Here is a 19,583-nt window from a genome sequence, read left to right as displayed (position 1 = left end):
GTGATGGTGGTGTTTGTCAAATCACTGCAGAAAGAAATATCAGTAGTCCTACAACCTGTGATCTTCAACCTGATATCATTTACATTCAATAAATTATAAACACAGAAGTAGAAAGTGTAGCTAAGACTGAATATTAATGATTTAATAAATAATGACCAGTGAGCAATGGGATATCAGTGTAGAAAAAGGGATAATTAACAGGTAGATGAGAGAGGGATTAAAAGAGGAAAAAAGTCACCAACGGAGAAAACAAAGAGGTACAACAGTAAGCAAAGCCCATGTAGATGAAAAGAACCATGTATGAAAGTTGAATGAAAAGTAATGCCTCCACCTTCGTTAATTGTGTTTGGATGGGAATGTTTTAATAAATGAAATGCAGAAATAATCCTTAGAATATGATCTTTAATTACCAATATTCACTTTCCCACATAATCACCAGCCAATTGGATACATTTCTGCCAACGATGAATTAGTTTTCTGAAGCCGTCACAGATGAAGTAGACACTCTGTTTCCGCAGCCAGTCTCACAGTTCTCTCAATGTCTTCATCTGAAGCACGGTGATGTCCCCGCAGATCGTCTTTCATTATCGGGAACAGATTGAAGTCAGATGGAGCTAAATCTGGACTATATGAAGTAAGCCATACGGTGGTGAGATTCAGTCTCTGAAGTTCTGCTGTGGTGGCATGTGAAGTGTGTGGTTTGGCATTGTCATGCTGCAGGAAAACATTTCCCTTTTCCTTTTGGACCCTTGTTAGCTGTCATTTAAGAGTTTGCAACACTATGATGTAACACACTGAATTTATTGTTGTTCCACGATCAAGAAAATCAGCACGGATAACACCATCTGCATCCGAGAACACTGTGGCCATGACTTTTCCAACTGAGGGCTGCAGCTTGAATTTCTTTTTCTTGGGTGAGTCTTTGTGCCGGTATTCCAGAGACTGACATTTCGTCTCCAGGTCGTAATGGTGTACTCACGTTTCATCTCTTGTCACAATTGAATGGACAAAGATGTCACTTTCATTCTCATAAAGCAAGAGGAGTTCCTGGCAAATTTCAAGTTTGTGCGCTTTCATTTCAGGAATCACCATCCGGGGTACCCATCGTGCACAGGTCTTCCGATAGCCAAGCAAAGCAATAATGTGTGACCTACACATTCTTGTGAAATGCTGATTGTGGTAGCAATTTCTCTCTGAGTGATACGACGATCGTCCTGAATCAATCTGTCAAAATTTTGCTTGTGAAACTCGGTGGTTGCTGTCACAGGATGTCCAACTCTTTGTTTGTCACACAGGTCAGATGTTCAGATGCTCTTGCCTCAACATCTTTAAACTTACTTGCCCAACGACGCAAAGTACTCACATCAACACAGTCATCATAAACTGCTTTCATTCTCTGATGAATCTCCTTTGGGGAGACACCTTCTGCTGTCAAGAATTCAATGACTGCACATTGCTTAAATTGCATTGACTGACCACCTGTGCAGGCTTCCATACTTCACACTGTAACAACACAACCATTCAATGCTAAGGCTTCCCTCCAACTTAACAGGAGCTGTAGAGAAGAGGCTACGGAACAAGCCAGTACCTGAGTACCTGCCGCATACCAATGCTGCCAACTGTTGGAAGAGTTATGAAGGTGGAGGTATTACTTTTCAGTCAACCCTCATACGTATTGAATACCCAGTTCCAATATAATGAGTTCTGATTGTGCAATTCCAGCTATATTTTTGGCTATCACATTTTGTAATACACTGTGCCTGTGTAGATGGTCTGTTTGTAGCAAAACATATTTGTTGACTGTTTTGTGGTGATAATGCTGGATCTGTAATACTGAACTACACTTACATGTTAGCTGACAAATAATATATGTTCATTTTTGGTATAAATTTTCTTGATTATGTATATTTTTACTTTTGAATACAGTATAAACAATTTTAGGTGGTAGTATTCATGTCACAGGTTAAAAGTTTGTGTCAGACCAGTACTTAAACCCAGATCTTTGCCTTTCATGAGAAGCCATTTAAGTCATCAAACACATGTCATGGATTGACTCAGTGTCTGTGCCTGCCATAACCTCACTGTTCAGTCTAATTTACAGTATGCACTAAAACTCCAATAAAATATGGCAATAACCTAACTGCCACCTCAAGGATATTACAGAATGAAATCTCTTTTCTTACTCTTTACAGTGAAACTCTCATGAGATATAAAAACGTTGTGTCAATATGATATTGTGTACCAGTATGGTATCTGAAGTCTGATTTATTTGGCTGGTAACGTGAGTATGCATCTGGGGACCAACTCAAAACTTCAAACTGCTACTGTCTTTCTTCCTTTCTTTCTGGTCCATTCTCGCGCTATCCTATCAGTACTATCACCACTGAGAGGATGGTTATAGTGGATAGAGTGGAGTGTTATCCATTCTCTCAGGATTGTTATTGCCCAGAAATATTTTGGTTGTAGTGTCATAATCTGTTTTTTTGTTTCCAGTCTCCCAAACACATCATCTGTACTCAGATTTCATCACTTTCAGCAAAAATCTTTCTATACCAGCATTTCTGAATCTTGGAAACAGGTAAAAGTCATTTGGTACAATACCTGACTAAGAACCATGCACCCAAACTTGTCACATAGTTCAGTACATCCAATATATCACCATTCCTGGCAGTTAATTTTGGAGCACATGATACAGTTTTTGTAACGTCTCACAGTAGAGATAATAATGTCAGAGTTGTGAAGATTGGTCTCTCAGAGGTGGACAGGGTTAATTATAATTGTCATCACCAATTCATTATGACAGCTGTGACACATGCGTGAAGTTGTTGCAGTGTGCTCCTAAGAGCAAGCAGTATCTGTACGGTGTCTGCTGCCTTCTGAAGCCCACTTGAAGAAACTATATTCCGCTAATAAGGTCTCCGAATTGTTTATGATATATTGTCACTGACCACCATCAGAAACTGTTAGAACACCCAACTGTTCTTTGGAATATTGTTTACTAAGTAGCCCATAATACTTAGTGTGTCCTCGATGTACAATATTGAGAGTAAGTATCTGCTGTTCTGCAAGATAGTTATCAAGATTCTTTTTTTTCTTTGTTGACCTAATTATACCATTCTTGAATGTCACATATTCTGGGATTTGTGATGAAACATTCAAATTTTATCATGTATCACAATACAATTCAAAATATTTTGCTACTTATTCACTGCATAGACTACACATTTGAGCAGTATGTGTTATCCACTTTTTTTAACTTACTTCTTGAGCAAAACAGTGTCATACCTTTCACTGAGTGACAAAGGTCATGGGGTAGTGATATGCACAAATACAGGTGGTGATAGTATCATGTACACAAGGTATAAAAGGGCATTGCATTGGCAGAGCAGTCATTTGTACTCATGTGATTCTTGTGGAAAGGTTTCCATCATGATTATGGCCACACGACAGGAATCAGTAGACTCTGAACGTGGGACGGTAGTTAGAGCTGGATCCATGGGACACTCCATTTCGAAAAATTGTTAGGGAATTCAATATTCCGAGATCCATAGTGTCAAGGATGTGCTAGGAATACCAAATTTCACTCATTACCTCTCACCAAGAACAATGTGCTGGCCGATGGACTTCACATGACTACCAAGAGCAGTGGCGTTTTCCTAGGATAGTTATTGCTAACACACCAGCAACACTGTGTGAAATAACCACAGAAATCAATGTGGGACATATGATGAACATATCATAAAGAAATTTGGCGTTAATGGGCTATAGCAGCGGACAACTGATGCGAGTGCCTTTGCTAACTGCACAAAGTCGACTGCAATGCCTCTCCTGTGCTCATGACCATATGGGTTGGACCTCAGAGGATTGGAAAACTGTGGCATCATCAGATGAGTCCCAGTTTCGGTTTTTAAGAGCTGATGGTAGGATTTGAATGTGGCACAGACTTCGTTGAGCCATGGACCCAAGTTGTCAACAAGGCACTGTGCAAGCAGGTGGTGGCTCCATAATGGTACAGGCTGTATTTAAATGGACTGGACTGGGTCCTCCAGTCCAACTGAACCAGTCATTGACTAGAAATGCTTTTGTTTGGTTACTTAGAGACCATTTGCAGCCATTCATGGACTTCACATTCCCAAATAACGATGGATATTTTATGGATGACAGTGCGCCATGTCACTGGGCTACAGTTGTTCGTGACTGGTTTGAAGAACATTCTGGACAAACTGAGTGAATGGTTTGGGCATCCAGATCACCCAACATAATCCCATCAAACATTTATGGGACCTAATTGAGACATCATTTCATGCACGAAATCCTGCATTGCCAACACTTCCGCAATTATGGAGGCTATAGAGATAGTGCAGCTCAGTATTTCCGAAGGGGACTTCCAATGAATACTGAGTCCATGCCACATGTAGTTGCTGCACTACAGCAGGCAAAATGGGGCTCCAACATGATAATAGTTGGTATCACATAGCTTTTGTCACCTCAGTATACCTTCCAATGTATGCACAGTCCATAGCTATTTATCCTCTACTAATTTCTGTCATGTATCATTTTCTTCCTCTTCATCTCATTCATTGTTTTCTCATAGGTAATGAAACCAGTTGCCCTTCAAGGGAGAAGTTGTTATGCCTTTAGTTTCATTTTGCACTTCATGTTCTGTACAGTATATATACCATCTTCTGAAGGAATGAGAAGTGATCTGTTTTTGCAAAACTTCTGTTTGATGGCTTTTTAGGTATGTTATTCATAGTTCTGGAAAATTAAACTTATGTATTATCAGAGAGTGTGCCAAGTTTTTACTGTCTTTTACAAAACATCTGGATTACCTAAAGTGGCCAGATTTAAAAAATATTGTTTCAGCTGATGTACTGAAGCCAACAGAAAATGTTTATCTGCTCTTTAAGACAAGGCTTGACATAAAGTATGCATCACATATATCTTTTTTGACAGCTTTTCATATGACTCTGGTCTCCTTTCCATAGAAAGCAGTCCAAAACCAGCAACAGCAGATAACAGTTCTTTGTCAGAACTGCAACAAGAAAGACAGAGAGTAGAAGAGCTAACTCAGGAATTGCAGAGAACTCAAGAAAGGCTACAGCAGTTGGAACAGACAGCAAAAGTGCATTTACTGTCGGAGTCTTATGTTCAACCCCAACAGCAAATTGTTCATGTTGTTGAGATCCCTCATTCACAAGGTGAGCAATAGAAATATTTGAAGAAATTTTTCATTACTTCCCTAGATGATTAACATCTTTGCTATTTTTGCAGTCAACTTCATAAAGGTGATCACAAATCCATGTATAATTCATGGAACATGATGTTTGTTCAATTATGGAAACAAAGCACATGTACATTGAGGTAGTCAGCCTTTAAAGCCCGTGATGTTTTCTATTACAACTGTCTATGGAGTTTCACTATGCTATAATGAAAAACATTTATTGATTAGAAAGCATGGTATTTGTTTTTGCCATGCAAGCAGAAAGAGGCATATATTAATGTTTTTGATATTATTTTTACGTGCATGGAATATAAAAGGTAAAAGTATCAGTACAATTCTGCTGCACTGGATGTTTGTTTATCTGCTAAACCCGAAACCTTTGTAGTGAACATTATTACATTTAGTGCTGTGCAGTATTCATTCATATATTGTGTTTTGTAGATCCCATCAAGAAGGAGAACCTTCAAGGATGTGAAACAAGTCAAGGTGTACATTAAAGAAAGACAAGAAAGTGATGAAAACTTAATCTATATATTATATTAACAACAAATGAGCACCATACTGATTACTGCTATTCAAACTCTAAAATAATTGAGTGAATTAGAAAGAAAGTTGATAATTTGAGGAAAAAAAATCTGTTGCTTTCTCAGTTTCACTATATAGCTGCTGTTCATGTGCTGTTAGTAGCTAAATATTGACTAGTTTAGAATTGTATTGTTGAAAGAAAATATTTCCTTAAATCTTTAAATATTGAGTCCCCCTTACAGTACAGTACTACTTGGCATGTACGTTTATAGCAAACACTGCTACTTATCAGCAATATGGAAAGGATAAATTGCCACTAACCACATAGAGGAGGTGTTGAGTTGCAGACTACCACAGTGAAGAGATTACTACAAATATTTAATATTTTCAACAGAGCCCTTCCTCAGAAGAAGAACTCTCTCACATTCACAGACCAACAACTTACACACATGTGGCTATTGCCTCCAGCTGCTTAAGGCCAGTTACGACTGCACCTGATGTGAGCAGCAATTTGCTGGTGTGGGTGATAGGGTTGAGGAGGATAACTGTGTCCAAAAGTTTAAATATTTGTAGTATTCTTGTCATTGTGCCTGGCTGTAACTTAACACCTCATCTGTGTGGTGAATAGTAATACAGCCATTCCATATTGTTGGTATTAAATCCTACTGTTTCCATTGTCTGCTTTTGCTTAACTGCTACGTGTCATGTAGCTAACAGAACTTGTCAGTCCCTGAATCCAGATATGTATTCAAATAATTTGCAAAAAGAGTGGCTAATGAGATATGTTTTTAATTTCCTTTTGAGCTGTTAGGGTTTTGTAATGTCCTGCTTTATGTTAGATGAGAGCTTGTTGAAAATTAACTCCGTTCTAAACAAGAAGGTAAAGTGTACATGAAACATATTTTTTGTCTCATATTGTGACAATGCAAACGACAGTTCGCTGAAACTGATTTTGTAACATCAGCAACAAAAATGATCAAGGATTAAATGTATTTGGAAGTGAGTGTAAGAATTCTAAGATCCATAAAAAGGCTTCTGCAAGATGCACCTTATCTGCGTTACTCAATATTCTTGCTGCTCCCTTGTGCTGTAGATACACTGCCACAGAAGATAATTTCAAAAGAAAACAGTGAGTGGAAAGGTATAAAAAGGCCAACACTCTTGTCATTAGGTCAACACAATGAGAAATGCGTCTAAAGGCCTAACATGCTGAAATGAACCTCTTGATTAGTTTGTCTGTGTGTTGATTCCATTTTTACTTGTTATCCAGGTGAACTCGAGGAATTTTTCACTGTGTGTTTCATTTAGTATATGACCATTAATGTCTGCTTATGTTACTAACTGGTTGCTATTGCTTGTTTCGAAATTGCATAACACAAGCCTTTGTGAGATTGAGATATAAACAGTTAGCTGTGAACTACTTGTTGACCTTCTCAGCTATCATCTGAGTTTTGTCTGGAAGAATTGAGTTTGGATACTTGATTAAAATGCTTGTATCACCAAAAAACTTTACATTTTTGAAAAGTCCTTTTAAGTCACTGGAAGATCATGTAAGTGGGTTACAAATAAGATTGGGCCCAGCACAAATCCTTGTGGCATTACACATGTTATGCTTCCCCATTCTGAGGTTAGTCTGAGACCGTCTGTTAATGAGATCGTCTGCTTTCTGTTATGAAGGTAAAGTTTCATCCATGCAACAGGTATTCCAGTAATGCCATAATATTGTAATTTGTGTAGTAGAATTTTGGAATGTTGGGAGGAGTGATGTAGTTCTGTAATTAGAAGTCGTTTGTTTATCTCCAGTTTTGTAGATGGATGTTGTTACAGCATCTCTCAATTTTTGCCAGAAGATATGCTCAGAGTTATTGATTCTTTACAAAATTAGCTTAACACTTAACTCATGAGGTGTCTCTCAGATTGTGTGAAAATTTTCAGATTCACTCATCGAGGTTGGTTGTGGCAAAATGCTTCTATATTCCCCCTACTCTCAAATTAGCAGCCCTACAATGTTTTGTTGTCAGTTGCATTGTCACCTTGTTGTTGTCATACATTATTGATAGTTGTTAGGACCTCCTAGACCATGCCTCACGAACTACGTAGCTGTTTTCTTCAGTAAAATATGGTATAATACAAAATTTGTTTGCAAGAATGTGGCAATTTTAACTTTCCCGAGTTTGATGAAATTGTTAGATGGCATACAAAGGAAGGATTCAGTGCTGCAGATCAAGAAGTAGATGAAAAAATTATTATTTTACCAGAAGACATTAGGATAGTTGTGGTGGGGATCTGTCTGTTTCTCCAGTGAAATACTTGAAGTGTTGATTAAAATCAAAGGAGTTTTGAGTGATGATAAGAAAAATGTAGATTCCGGCAATGAATGTCAATTTTGTACACTACCTATTGAGTGGAATTTTTATGTGCAAATTTAAACCCTGGAATTTAGTTTTATATGTAAATTTACTTGCTTCAGCGATAATATAAATTTTTAAAACATAAAATTCAGTTCTGTAATAGCTCATTTATGTTAACATGACATAAATTAAAAATTTCAAATAATTTGCACCTTAAATCATTATTTAAACATAGGAGTTACAGGAAGGTCACTTCATGAGTTAAGGGTTAAGGTTAATCCCGTCAAGTCAGCACAAGATTCCAATATTCCATTAGAAACACTGTTGTAGCCAGCAGAATTATAACCGTCTTAGTGACCTGATAAATTCTGTAATCTCCTTAGTGGTTCTATTTTGAAACTGTTATTAGATGATAGTGCATGCACCTTCCACAATAGTAATTCTGTTGCATCTGTATTTGGTTTTTATCATGGGTGCAGTGTTTGCCGTCACTGTGAGGAAGTAATCATTGAATTCGGTTACCAAAGAGTATAAAGTGCTACCATGTCTGCCAGGTGGTGGCTCAATTTTGTTGGGTCACTGTGTTTGTTTCTCTCATATTTAATAATGATCCAAAACTGTTTTGTGATATTCTTGGCATGTTTATTGTTTGATTTTAGTACAGGATTTTTAATTATACATTTGAGGATTTTACCATACTAGTGGCAATGCTATTTTAAATATTTATCGTTATTTGTTGTCCGATTTACATTTATCTCTCTCTATTTTAATCCCAGGAGTTTTCCACTCGTTATCTTTGGTTCCAATCAATTTTGTCTTATTTGTTTTAGGGGAAAACAAGACTCAAACTGTAAACAAAAAGTTACGTTTTCCATTAACACTGTCTGTTTTATAATTTTATCCTCAACATTCTTCCCATACTCTCCCTATAAACATTATAATCAAGTCATTGTTTATGATTATGTGATAGAGTACTTTTTCATGTAATCTTGTCATGATTCACCTTTATGACTTCAAGTCAATGCCTAAAACTGAGCCCTATTATTTAAAAGTGAGTGGTAAAATAAAGTTATTGTCCATTCCGTTGGGGGTCTGCAGCATATTATACGTCATTATAAGACATAATGAAAATGAATGCTCCAGAAATAGCTGCAGTAAGGTAATATGTTTCTTTAAATATTTTACATGACAGGCCTGTTTCAGCTTATAGCCATTGTCAAGTGACCTGTGAAAATAACATTGGTAAGCTTATGTAAATCATGTCTGTTTTATGTTTATGAACATATGATGGAATAACTTTATATGTAGGCTTCATCTGTTGTACCCAATTGCTTCAATAAACTTCAGTAATTTAATCTTCAAGTGTAGAAATTGCAGAATGTTCTCAATTATTTCATATGACACTGTCATCCATGGTTCCCATTCTCTTGGGCCCACAGCATAATTTACGTCAGTATAAGACAAAAGTCATAATGAAAATAAATGCTCCAAAATTAGCTGCAGTTTCGGCTTGTCATTATCAAGTTATTGGCTCATTTGAAGTTTGATGGTTATTAGATAAAAGCATAAATTCCATATTGTGAGAATCTGTTCATGACTTTCAGTTAATTATGGTTAGCACTTTAAAAGAAAAAAAGAAAAATTTCTCAGTCTCCAGATTAGTACTTTGCCTTTGAAACTTCAGTCCTGCATATCCTACCACACTAACATTCTCTAAAGATTTCAATTTGTAAATTATTATGTAATGCAACATAGCAGTTTTGCATTAACAGCAGCATATTGCCCTCTTATTTATTTTACCAAAAATTGTAATGGTAAAAAAGAGAAGGAAAGGGAAGAAAAAAGAAAAACAGGTGGAGGATTGATTCAGAAGTAAGTTTTGAAGGTAGGAGATGAGGTACCGAGAGAAGTAAAGCTGTGAGTGTGAGTTGTGAGTCAAGCTCTGTTATAAGAGCATTTGCCTGCGAAAGCCAAAGGTTCTAGGTTTGAGTACCGGTCTGACATGCAGTTTAAATCTGCCAGAAAGTTTGAAAGGGAGTAACTGTTGTTATGTTTAAATGACATGACAGACTCAGATTATTAGAATGATACTAGTAGCATTCTGTTGTCCAGCAAGAAGCACTTACTCTCAGTTGCATGATGCGCACCAAATGCTTATTTTCACAATGAGAAGTATATAATTTTCACAGTGAGAATTATATAAATAAAATATATCACTAATATTCTATATAAGAGAAAGCAGATAATGGAAGACTGTAAGCTCCAACACATGTAAATCAGAACATTTCATGAGCTACACATTATCTTGGTTGATTTTGTACAAGACAAGAAAAAAGAATGACTTAGATAATGCAGTCTTCTTCAAAATTACGGCATTCAGCATTGCTAATAACTTGAATACACAGTTCTAATATTCAACAATAATATTTATTTAATAGTTCATTATGAACCGGCTTTCAGCTCCTTAGGCCATCATCAGGTAACTTAATACTAAACAGAAGACCACACAGCTTCAATGAAAATTCATAGCTGTACAAAGATTGTTGTACAAAGATATGGGACATTTTATGATTATATCAATACAAAACACAAGCATAATGTAGTACCCAAAGAGAGACAGAACAAATAAATCTTATAATACAGTATGTTAAAATATTAAAACTATATGAGTGTACACCAAAAATGTTGTGAATGAGAGTAATAGCATAGTCTATGTCATATGGACAAGCTGGTGAATGTGTTGAATAGTAAAAAAAGGGGGGTGAGAAAGAAGTCTGTGGAATGTGGTGTTGACTGGTTATAACAAGCTTGTTACCTAATGGTGAGAGAAATAATAAATCTGGTGCTATTTTAATAAGGGTGAATTATGGAACTGTGTTTGGTCAAGAAGGACCAGATCAGAGTTCTTTGATTAGTGTTTATTAATGGCCAGTATTTCAAGTAATGTTAGTTTTCTGCCTTTAGTTCCTTTATGGAAAATGATCAAAATTTACATCATACAAATGACATTCATTCAGAACATGTTCAGCAAAGGTGGAATCTTTCTTTTTCAGTCTCCAACTCATTTCATGCTGTTAGTGTAGTAGTTATAGCCCTACCTGATTGACCTAAATATAATTTGCCACAGAGATTGCAGGAAATTGTATAAATTCCATTCTGTTCTAAAGGTGGAATGTTATCTTTACTGTTGAACACAAGGTTCGCAACGGTATTCCTTGTGTAAAAAGCTGGAGTATATTTCCTGGATTTTAATTTCCTGGCAAGAATGTGTGACGTCCTACCCACACATAACATGGGGGCCCATTTGTTATCAGTGTGAATTTGTGCTATCTGGGGTGGATAAGAGAGTGCTGTTACCCTCTGTCTCTTCTTTTTGCCAAGTGTCTTCTCAGTTAGAGTAGAACTTTAACAATTGCCGTATGCTATTTCTTTAATTATTTTCAATTCATTTGCAGAATCTGGTTTGGTTTGTGATATAGATAGTAGGCTGTGCACCGCCACACTCTTGTGAATTAGATGAATTTGATAAAACTGTCAAAGAAGATTCGCATGCCAATAACAAACCTGATATACCTCCACAAGAAAGCTAAAATCGAATGGTTATCTCAACTGAAATGAGCCCCAACAACCTGTAAATGTCAATAGTTTGCAGAACATGTCATTTACGTATCAAGTCTAAATTTTTGTTCTGAAGAATTCCAGATTTTAAATAAGGGAATTAAATATGCTATGAAATCCTGTATTTCTGAAAAACAGCTAGACATACTGAAAGCAGATCTTGAATATTCTTTGCCAGAGATGTATCTACGAAACATCTGGTAGCTGATGAACTAAAAACTGTAAATGCAGATATATTGTTACCTGAGTTAGGTAATAATCCCACAATGAAATATGCTATGGAAGTGGAGAACCTCATTAAAACCTGCAAATCTGTATTTACTGATAGTGGTTCCAAATACCTAATAGACTATACCATTCCATCTAGTGCAAAATTAGTCTCATTTTATGTTAGCAGCCTGTTTTCCAATACTCCTGTTTCAGATGCAATGGAAATTTTAACATAATTGTTACACAAAACCATAACATATCCAGTGGAGACAGAAGATGTAAGGATAGAAATTGAAACATGCTTAAAGCAAAATTATTTCCAATTTCAACTGGCTCCCTTCAGTCAAACAGATGGGTTAGCAGTAGGATCCCCATAGAGCCCCTCATTAGCTGAAATGTTTGTGGATAATTTTGGGCAAACATTTTTAGATTAAGACCATCTGAGTTCTAAAATATAGTATTGGACTAAGCAGTGGATGATGTACTGTGCTTGTGGACAAATACCACCTAATAACTAAATAATTTTTTGCAACATTTGAATGCACACCACAGTACAATCAAATTTACAATGAAGTTGGGAGGAGACTCTATCACCTGTTTAGACGTCACCATTGACATCAGTAAGCAACAGCATTTATTTAAGATATTGCAGGAAAATAACTTCAATAGACACAGTAAAACCAGCCAATTCACAGCATCCTATAATACACAAACATGCAGCCCTCCACTCCATGGTGTGGTGCCTACTCTCTATACACAATCCAGACCAGATTTTGAAAATGAATGGAAAGTAATTAAAGAAACACCATACAGCAAAGGTTATAGTTGTACCCTAATTGACAACATTCTCAGCAAAAAGAAGAGACAGAGGATAACAGCACTCCTTTATCCTCCTCAGACAGCACAAAGCCACACTAACAACAAATGGGCCCCCATGGTACATGTGCATAGGACTTCACATGTTCTTACCTGGAGACTAAAATTGAGGAACTATACTCCAGTTTTTTACACTAGGAATACTGTTGCCCACTTTCTCTTCAGCAGTAAAGATAGGGTTCCGCATTTAGAATGGAGTGGAATTTATTGAATTTCCTGCAGTCTGTGTGGGAAAGTATATGTAGGTCAGTCAGGTAGGGCCATAACTACTAGACAGTGCTAGGGTTCTCTCCTTCTTGATATGATCATCTTACTTGCTTCGAAGGGACCCCACCATCCACCAGACTTCTCCTGTGAAATTATTACTGTTATGTGGTAACAGGCACTCGTAGGTTCACAAACGTGGGTTTATTATTCTAATTACAGATTGGTTTAACCTCTGATCGACAAAACCTTAACGAGAACAGAGTCTAACGACACTTCTGAGTCAAATCCAGTCCTGTGTTTTCTAAGGGTCACCTTAGTTGCCAAGTCCATAATGACAGAACTTAGCCATGGATGTAGCTCCATGGCACACTGCACTGCTCTGCAAATTCTGAGACCTGCCTGCTCTGATGTCACGAGCAGGTGCATGGTGCCCCCAGAATATTTCCAACATAAACTGGACTGCTCCAGTACACATTTTCACTTGTCGCTGCTGATTCTGCTTAATGTCATGCTGCAGCTGATTGCTGTCACCTCCTTCAATTTACGTACAGTGTTTCACAGCTGCAGGATCTGCATGGTGTCTGTTCTTTCAAAGGAACAGACACCTCGCATTCAAATATTATTACTTAAACGTATTCTTTTGCAATTCAGTTCACAGCCTTATACATATTTCTGTAAACACAAACACACATGATCTTGCAATCTCAAATTCACAGTAAGGATGCATATCACCAATTCTCATTGACTGCCATGCGCATTTGCGCCCTTACAACTGACTTGAGCATGAAAGGAGTTGGAGACTGAGAAAGAAAGATTCCACCCCGACTTAAGCATGAAAGGAGTTGGAGACTGAAAAAGAAAGATTCCACCTTTGCTGCACATGCTCAGAATGAATGTCATTCATATGCTGTGAGTGTGGTGTTCTCCATAAAGGACCTAAAGAGAGAAAACTAAAATTACTTGAAATTCTGGTCATTAATAAACACCAATCAAAAAATTCTGACCAGGTCCAATTGATGAAACACAGTTCCATTACTTACCCTTATTAAAATAGCAGCATTCAGTTATTATTTCTCTTAGCATTAGGTAACAAGCTCATTGTAACTGGTCCACACCCACATTCCATAGACTTCTTTCTTCCCCTTCCCTCCTTTTTAGGTCTATTATATCTGGTGAATAACATTCACCAGGTTTTCCATATGACCTAGTAGCCTGTGCCATTAGTTACTTGCACAACATTTTTGGATTGTACGTTCATGTTGTTGTTGTTGTTGTTGTTGTTGTGTTCTTCAGTCTGCAGACTGGTTTGATGCAGCTCTCCATGCCACACTATGCTGTGTGTGTCTCTTCATCTCCAAATAACTACTGCAACCTACATCCTTCTGATCTGCTTATGTATTTGTATATTCATATAGTTGTAATATTTGAATGTACGATACTGCAATGTAAGATTTATTTGTTCAATCTCTCTCTAAATATTACATTATCTGTGGACAAATTTAGTAAAATGGAAGCATACATGCAAAGAAAGTGGGAAAAGATGAAAAATGCTGTATAAGAAAATAAAATGTAAGGAAAACTAGAAAGGAGCATCAAGGATGCCACAGGAAATTGTCACTGGCTGGCCACTTACATAAAATATGAGTGAGCCAGTCACCTTGTGTACAAATTAAGACCCTCTCCCTAAAATCGTGGTAAAAACTTGGACAAGTCACAGAACTTTAAAACTTTAACCACATTCATTTGAGTATTTCCTAAAAGAGATGACAGATCCTCTGGCAAGTCAGCCACGGCCTGCTGGTCAGAAAATAAAACAATAAGTTGTCTGATGATGGCCTAAGAAAATGAAATCCTCTTCCTAATGAAATATTAAATAAATATTATTGTTGAACATTAATACTATGTGTTCAAGTTTTTAATATGTCTATGTTCCTCCAAGAACTGACAGAATATTCCAGAAATTGTTAAGAATTGTTAATGACAATGGAGTCTGTTTTCTTAGAAAATAATCAAAAGCTGGGACGGTATTAGCTCTAGGTACTCTCAGTCAATACTATGTAACAGGAAACTGACATTATAAACTCTCTAAAAACAGTGTTTCTCCAGTTAACTCTGCATAACCACATTAAAGCTATTTATTTCTAATTGTTTGGGAAGCTTAAGATATTTCCTGCTGGTGGCCTGTAAACTATCAGTACTAAAAGCTCGTGTGCTTCCTGATCCACTATTGTGGCGCAGCATTCAAAAAGCTGTTCAGTGTAAATTCAGTAAACTGAAAGCAGGAGGACTTCTGCATTTATAGCCACTACCCCTTTCTTCTTATTAGTTCTACAGTAGTGTGATATTAGCTTATATCCATCAAGGTGACTATGTTCAGTTATGATTTACTTTCATATGACTTGCTGACATGCACAAGAAGTCATCTTCCTGAATGGATATGAAAGTTCATTCTTTTTATTTATGAGACTTTTGTTGTTTTGATGGATTTTGTTGTATTAGTAGCTGTTTCAGTTTAACTATATTTGTTCTGAAACTCTCTCTCTTGGAGGAATTTACACTGAAAAGTGCTAAGGGACAGAGTGAAAGTCACTGGGATAGAATGGATACTGCTTTGGTCAGACTGAATGCTTCTGGCAACCAGTTGTGCAAGTAGTCACTTATCAGAAACATTCAGATGCAAACCATGCTGTGTATGTTGTGACCAAGTGAGGGATGATACATCAATGTCATTCATCCTGCACATTTGTGTCCCCTTTTGGCAGTTCTAGATAATAAATGAATTTTCATGCTCCAACATAAGTGCAACGGTTTTGATGCTTTTTAACAAGTTTTGTCAGTTAAGACAGAAGTAAGGACACTGGCAAAGAAAATGAAAGAAGATTGCTTCCATAGGAGATGATGTATTGGAGAAGGTGTTACAAAACCACATTAATGGAAAGTGTAAAGAATGAAGACATCAGGCAGATGTTGGAAACCAGTCCAGAGCAGTACAGTGTACAGAAAGGAAACAACTTGAATGGTATGGCCATATGAGACATGTGAATGGCATAGAATCCTTCAGTAAGTGCGGGCATGGTGATTTTCAGAAAATATCTCTCTCTCCCCAGAGCAATTTTCCAAGCTCTACATTAACACATTTCACAGAAACTTCATCTGTGGCAGGCCTTAGTGCCCAAAGTCAGTGGCTCTCTCTCTCTCTCTCTCTCTCTCTCTCTCTCACTAATAGAGGGAAACATTCCATGTGGGAAAAATATATATAAAAACAACGATGCTGTAACTTACCAAATGAAAGCGTTGGTATGTTGAGAGAGACAATAAAAAACATACAAACACACACACAAATTTCAAGCTTTCGCAACCCGAGGTTGCTTCGTCAGGAAAGAGGGAAGGAGAGGGAAAGACAAAAGGATGTGGTTTTTAAGGGAGAGGGTAAGGAGTCATTCCAATCCTGGGAGCGGAAAGACTTACCTTAAGGGGGAAAAAGGAACAGGTATACACTTGTGCGCACACACACGCACACACACACACATCCATCCGCACTTATACGGACACAAGCAGACATATGTAAAGGCAAAGAGTTTGGGCAGAGATGTCAGTCGAGGCGGAAGTACTGAGGCAAAGATGTTGTTGAATGACAGGTGAGGTACGAGCGGCGGCAACTTGAAACTGGCGGAGGTTGAGATCTGGTGGGTAACGGGAAGAGAGAATATATTGAAGGGCAAGTTCCCATCTCAGGAGTTCTGATAGGTTAGTGTCAGTGGGAAGTATCCAGATAACCCGGACGGTGTAACACTGTGCTGAGATGTGCTGGCCATGCACCAAGGCATGTTTAGCCACAGGGTGATCCTCATTACCAACAAACACTGTCTGCCTGTGTCCATTCATGCGAATGGACAGTTTGTTGCTGGTCATTCCTTCATAGAAGGCTTCACAGTGTAGGCATGTCAGTTGGTAAATCACGTGGGTGCTTTCACACGTGGCTCTGCCTTTGATCATGTACAACTTCCGGGTTACAGGACTGGAGTAGGTGGTGGTGGGAGGGTGCATGGGACAGGTCTTACACCGGGGGTGGTTACAAGGGTAGGAGCCAGAGGGTAGGGAAGGTGGTTTGGGGATTTCATAGGGATGAACCAAGAGATTACAAAGGTTAGGTGGACGGCGGAAGACACTCTTGGTGGAGTGGGGGAGGATATCATGTAGGATGTATCTCATTTCAGGGCAGAATTTGAGGAAGTCGTATCCCTGCTGGAGAGCCACATTCAGAGTCTGATCCAGTCCCAGAAAGTATCCTGTCACAAGTAGGGCACTTTTGGGGTTCTTCTGTGGGAGGTTCTGGGTTTGAGGGGATGAGGAAGTGGCTCTAGCTATTTGCTTCTGTACCAGGTTGGGAGGGTAGTTGCGGGATGCGAAAGCTGTTTGCAGGTTATTGGTGTAATGGTCCAGGGATTCAGGACTGGAGCAGATTCATTTGCCACGAAGACCTAAGCTGTAAGGAAGCAACCGTTTGATATGGAATGGGTGGCAGCTGTCAAAATGTAGGCACTGTTGCTTGTTAGTGGGTTTGATGTGGATGGATGTGTGAAGCTGGCCATTGGACAGATGGAGGTCAACGTCGAGGAAAGTGGCAACGGATTTGGAGTAGGACCAGGTGAATCTGATGGAACCAAAGGAGTTGAGGCTGGAGAGGAAATTCTGGAGTTCTTCTTCACTGTGAGTCCAGATCATGAAGATGTCATCAATAAATCTGTATCAAACTTTGGGTTGGCAGACCTGGGTAACCAAGAAGGCTTCCTCTAAATGACCCATAAATAGGTTGGTGTACGAGGGGGCCATCCTGGTACCCATGGCTGTTCCCTTTAATTGTTGGTATGTCTGGCCTTCAAAAGTGAAGAAGTTGTGGGTTAGGATGAAGCTGGCTAAGGTAATGAGGAAAGAGGTTTTAGGTAGGGTAGCAGGTGATTGGCGTGAAAGGAAGTGCTCCATCGCAGCGAGGCCCTGAACATGTGGGATATTTGTGTATAAGAAAGTTGCATCAATGGTTACCAGGATGGTTTCCGGGGGTAACAGATTGGGTAAGGATTCCAGGTGTTTGAGAAAGTGGTTGGTGTCTTTGATGAAGGATGGGAGATTGCATTTAATGGGATGAAGGTGCTGATCTACGTAGGCAGAGATATGTTCTGTGGAGGCTTGGTAACCAGCTACAATGGGGCGGCCAGGATGTTTGGGTTTGTGAATTTTATTAAGTAGGGGGTAGGGGTGCGGGGTGTCTGTGGGGTCAGGAGGTTGATGGAGTCAGGTGAAAGGTTTTGTAGGGGGCCTAAGGTTCTGAGGATTCCTTGAAGCTAGCTCCGCCTGGACATCAGGAATGGGATTACCTTGGCAAACTTTGTATGTAGTGTTGTCTGAAAGCTGACGCAAAAAGTCAGTATAAATTTGAAAACTGAATAAATCACGGAGTAATGTAGATAGAGAGGTACCAACTGACACACATGCTTAGAATGACATGGGGTTCCATTAGAACCAAAAAAATACAAAAGTTCATAAAATGTCCGACAGATGGCACTTCATCTCATCAGAATAGCAATAATTAGCATAACAAAGGAAGACAAAGCAAAGATGATGTTCTTTACAGAAAATGCTCAATATGTCCACCATCATTCCTCAACAATAGCTGTAGTTGAGGAATAATGTTGTGAACAGCACTGTAAAGCATGTCTGCAGTTATGGTGAGGCATTGGCGTCGGATGTTGTCTTTCAACATCCCTAGAGATGTCGGTCGATCACGATACACTTGCGATTGCAGGTAACCCCAAAGCCAATAATTGCACAGACTGAGGTCTGGGGACCTGGGAGGCCAAGCATGATGAAAGTGGCGGCTGAGCACACGATCATCACCAAACGACGCGCATCTGTCGGACATTGATGCTGTAACCTACCAAATGAGAAAGCGATGGTATGTTGATAGACACAATAAAAAAACATCCACCGTTCCCAGTTTACAAACATTTCTCGTGTAACCTCGTGAATACTATTTCACAGCTTTAGTTCCTTTCACCTGTTAAACAAACATTTCAGCTAGTTCTAACAACTTTTGCTTTATTTCCATTCCCATTTTTCCCACATCACTGATCATTTTGTAGCAGCTTCCCACAGGTTTTAACATTATTATTTCTTCATCAGACAATTGTTAGCCTCATTTTCATTATCTGCCACCACATAACCAGTCCTTTTAATACAGTTACACGCAGTTTTTTCGAAATTTCCCCTAATTTCTCCACCCTTTATCGTGTTTTGGAGGCAACACAACTACCTAACCTTTGTGCACATCGTTGTTTATCAACATACCATCACTTTCTCGTTTAGTATGTTACAGCATCTTTGCTTTTTATATATATTTTTCCCATGTGGTATATATATGTGTGTGTGTGTGTGTGTGTGTGTGTGTGTGTGTGTGTGTGCGCACACTTGTGGGAGGGGTGTTTTTTCTGCTTCTGTACAAGGATTTTTCTGTGACTCAGTGACTTCAGACACTAACGCCTGCCCTGGATGAGGTGTCTGTGAAACATTTTAAT

The 19,583-nt window shown here is 38.4% G+C and overlaps 1 protein-coding gene across 1 annotated transcript in view; it reads left to right on the top strand.

The window, feature by feature from the left end:
- Window positions 1-19,583, top strand: part of LOC126187496 (uncharacterized) — a 166,042-nt gene that overhangs the window by 119,841 nt on the left and 26,618 nt on the right. The window contains exon 10 of the mRNA XM_049928609.1: window positions 4,989-5,201. Coding sequence (XP_049784566.1) covers window positions 4,989-5,201 — 213 coding nt within the window. The remainder of the gene's footprint in view (window positions 1-4,988; window positions 5,202-19,583) is intronic.

The sequence above is a fragment of the Schistocerca cancellata genome, chromosome 5 (genome assembly GCF_023864275.1).
Source record: "Schistocerca cancellata isolate TAMUIC-IGC-003103 chromosome 5, iqSchCanc2.1, whole genome shotgun sequence".
NCBI classification, from domain to species: Eukaryota; Metazoa; Arthropoda; class Insecta; order Orthoptera; family Acrididae; genus Schistocerca; species Schistocerca cancellata.
Note: the sequence above shows the minus strand (reverse complement) of the source record. Positions and strands in the feature narration are given on the sequence as shown.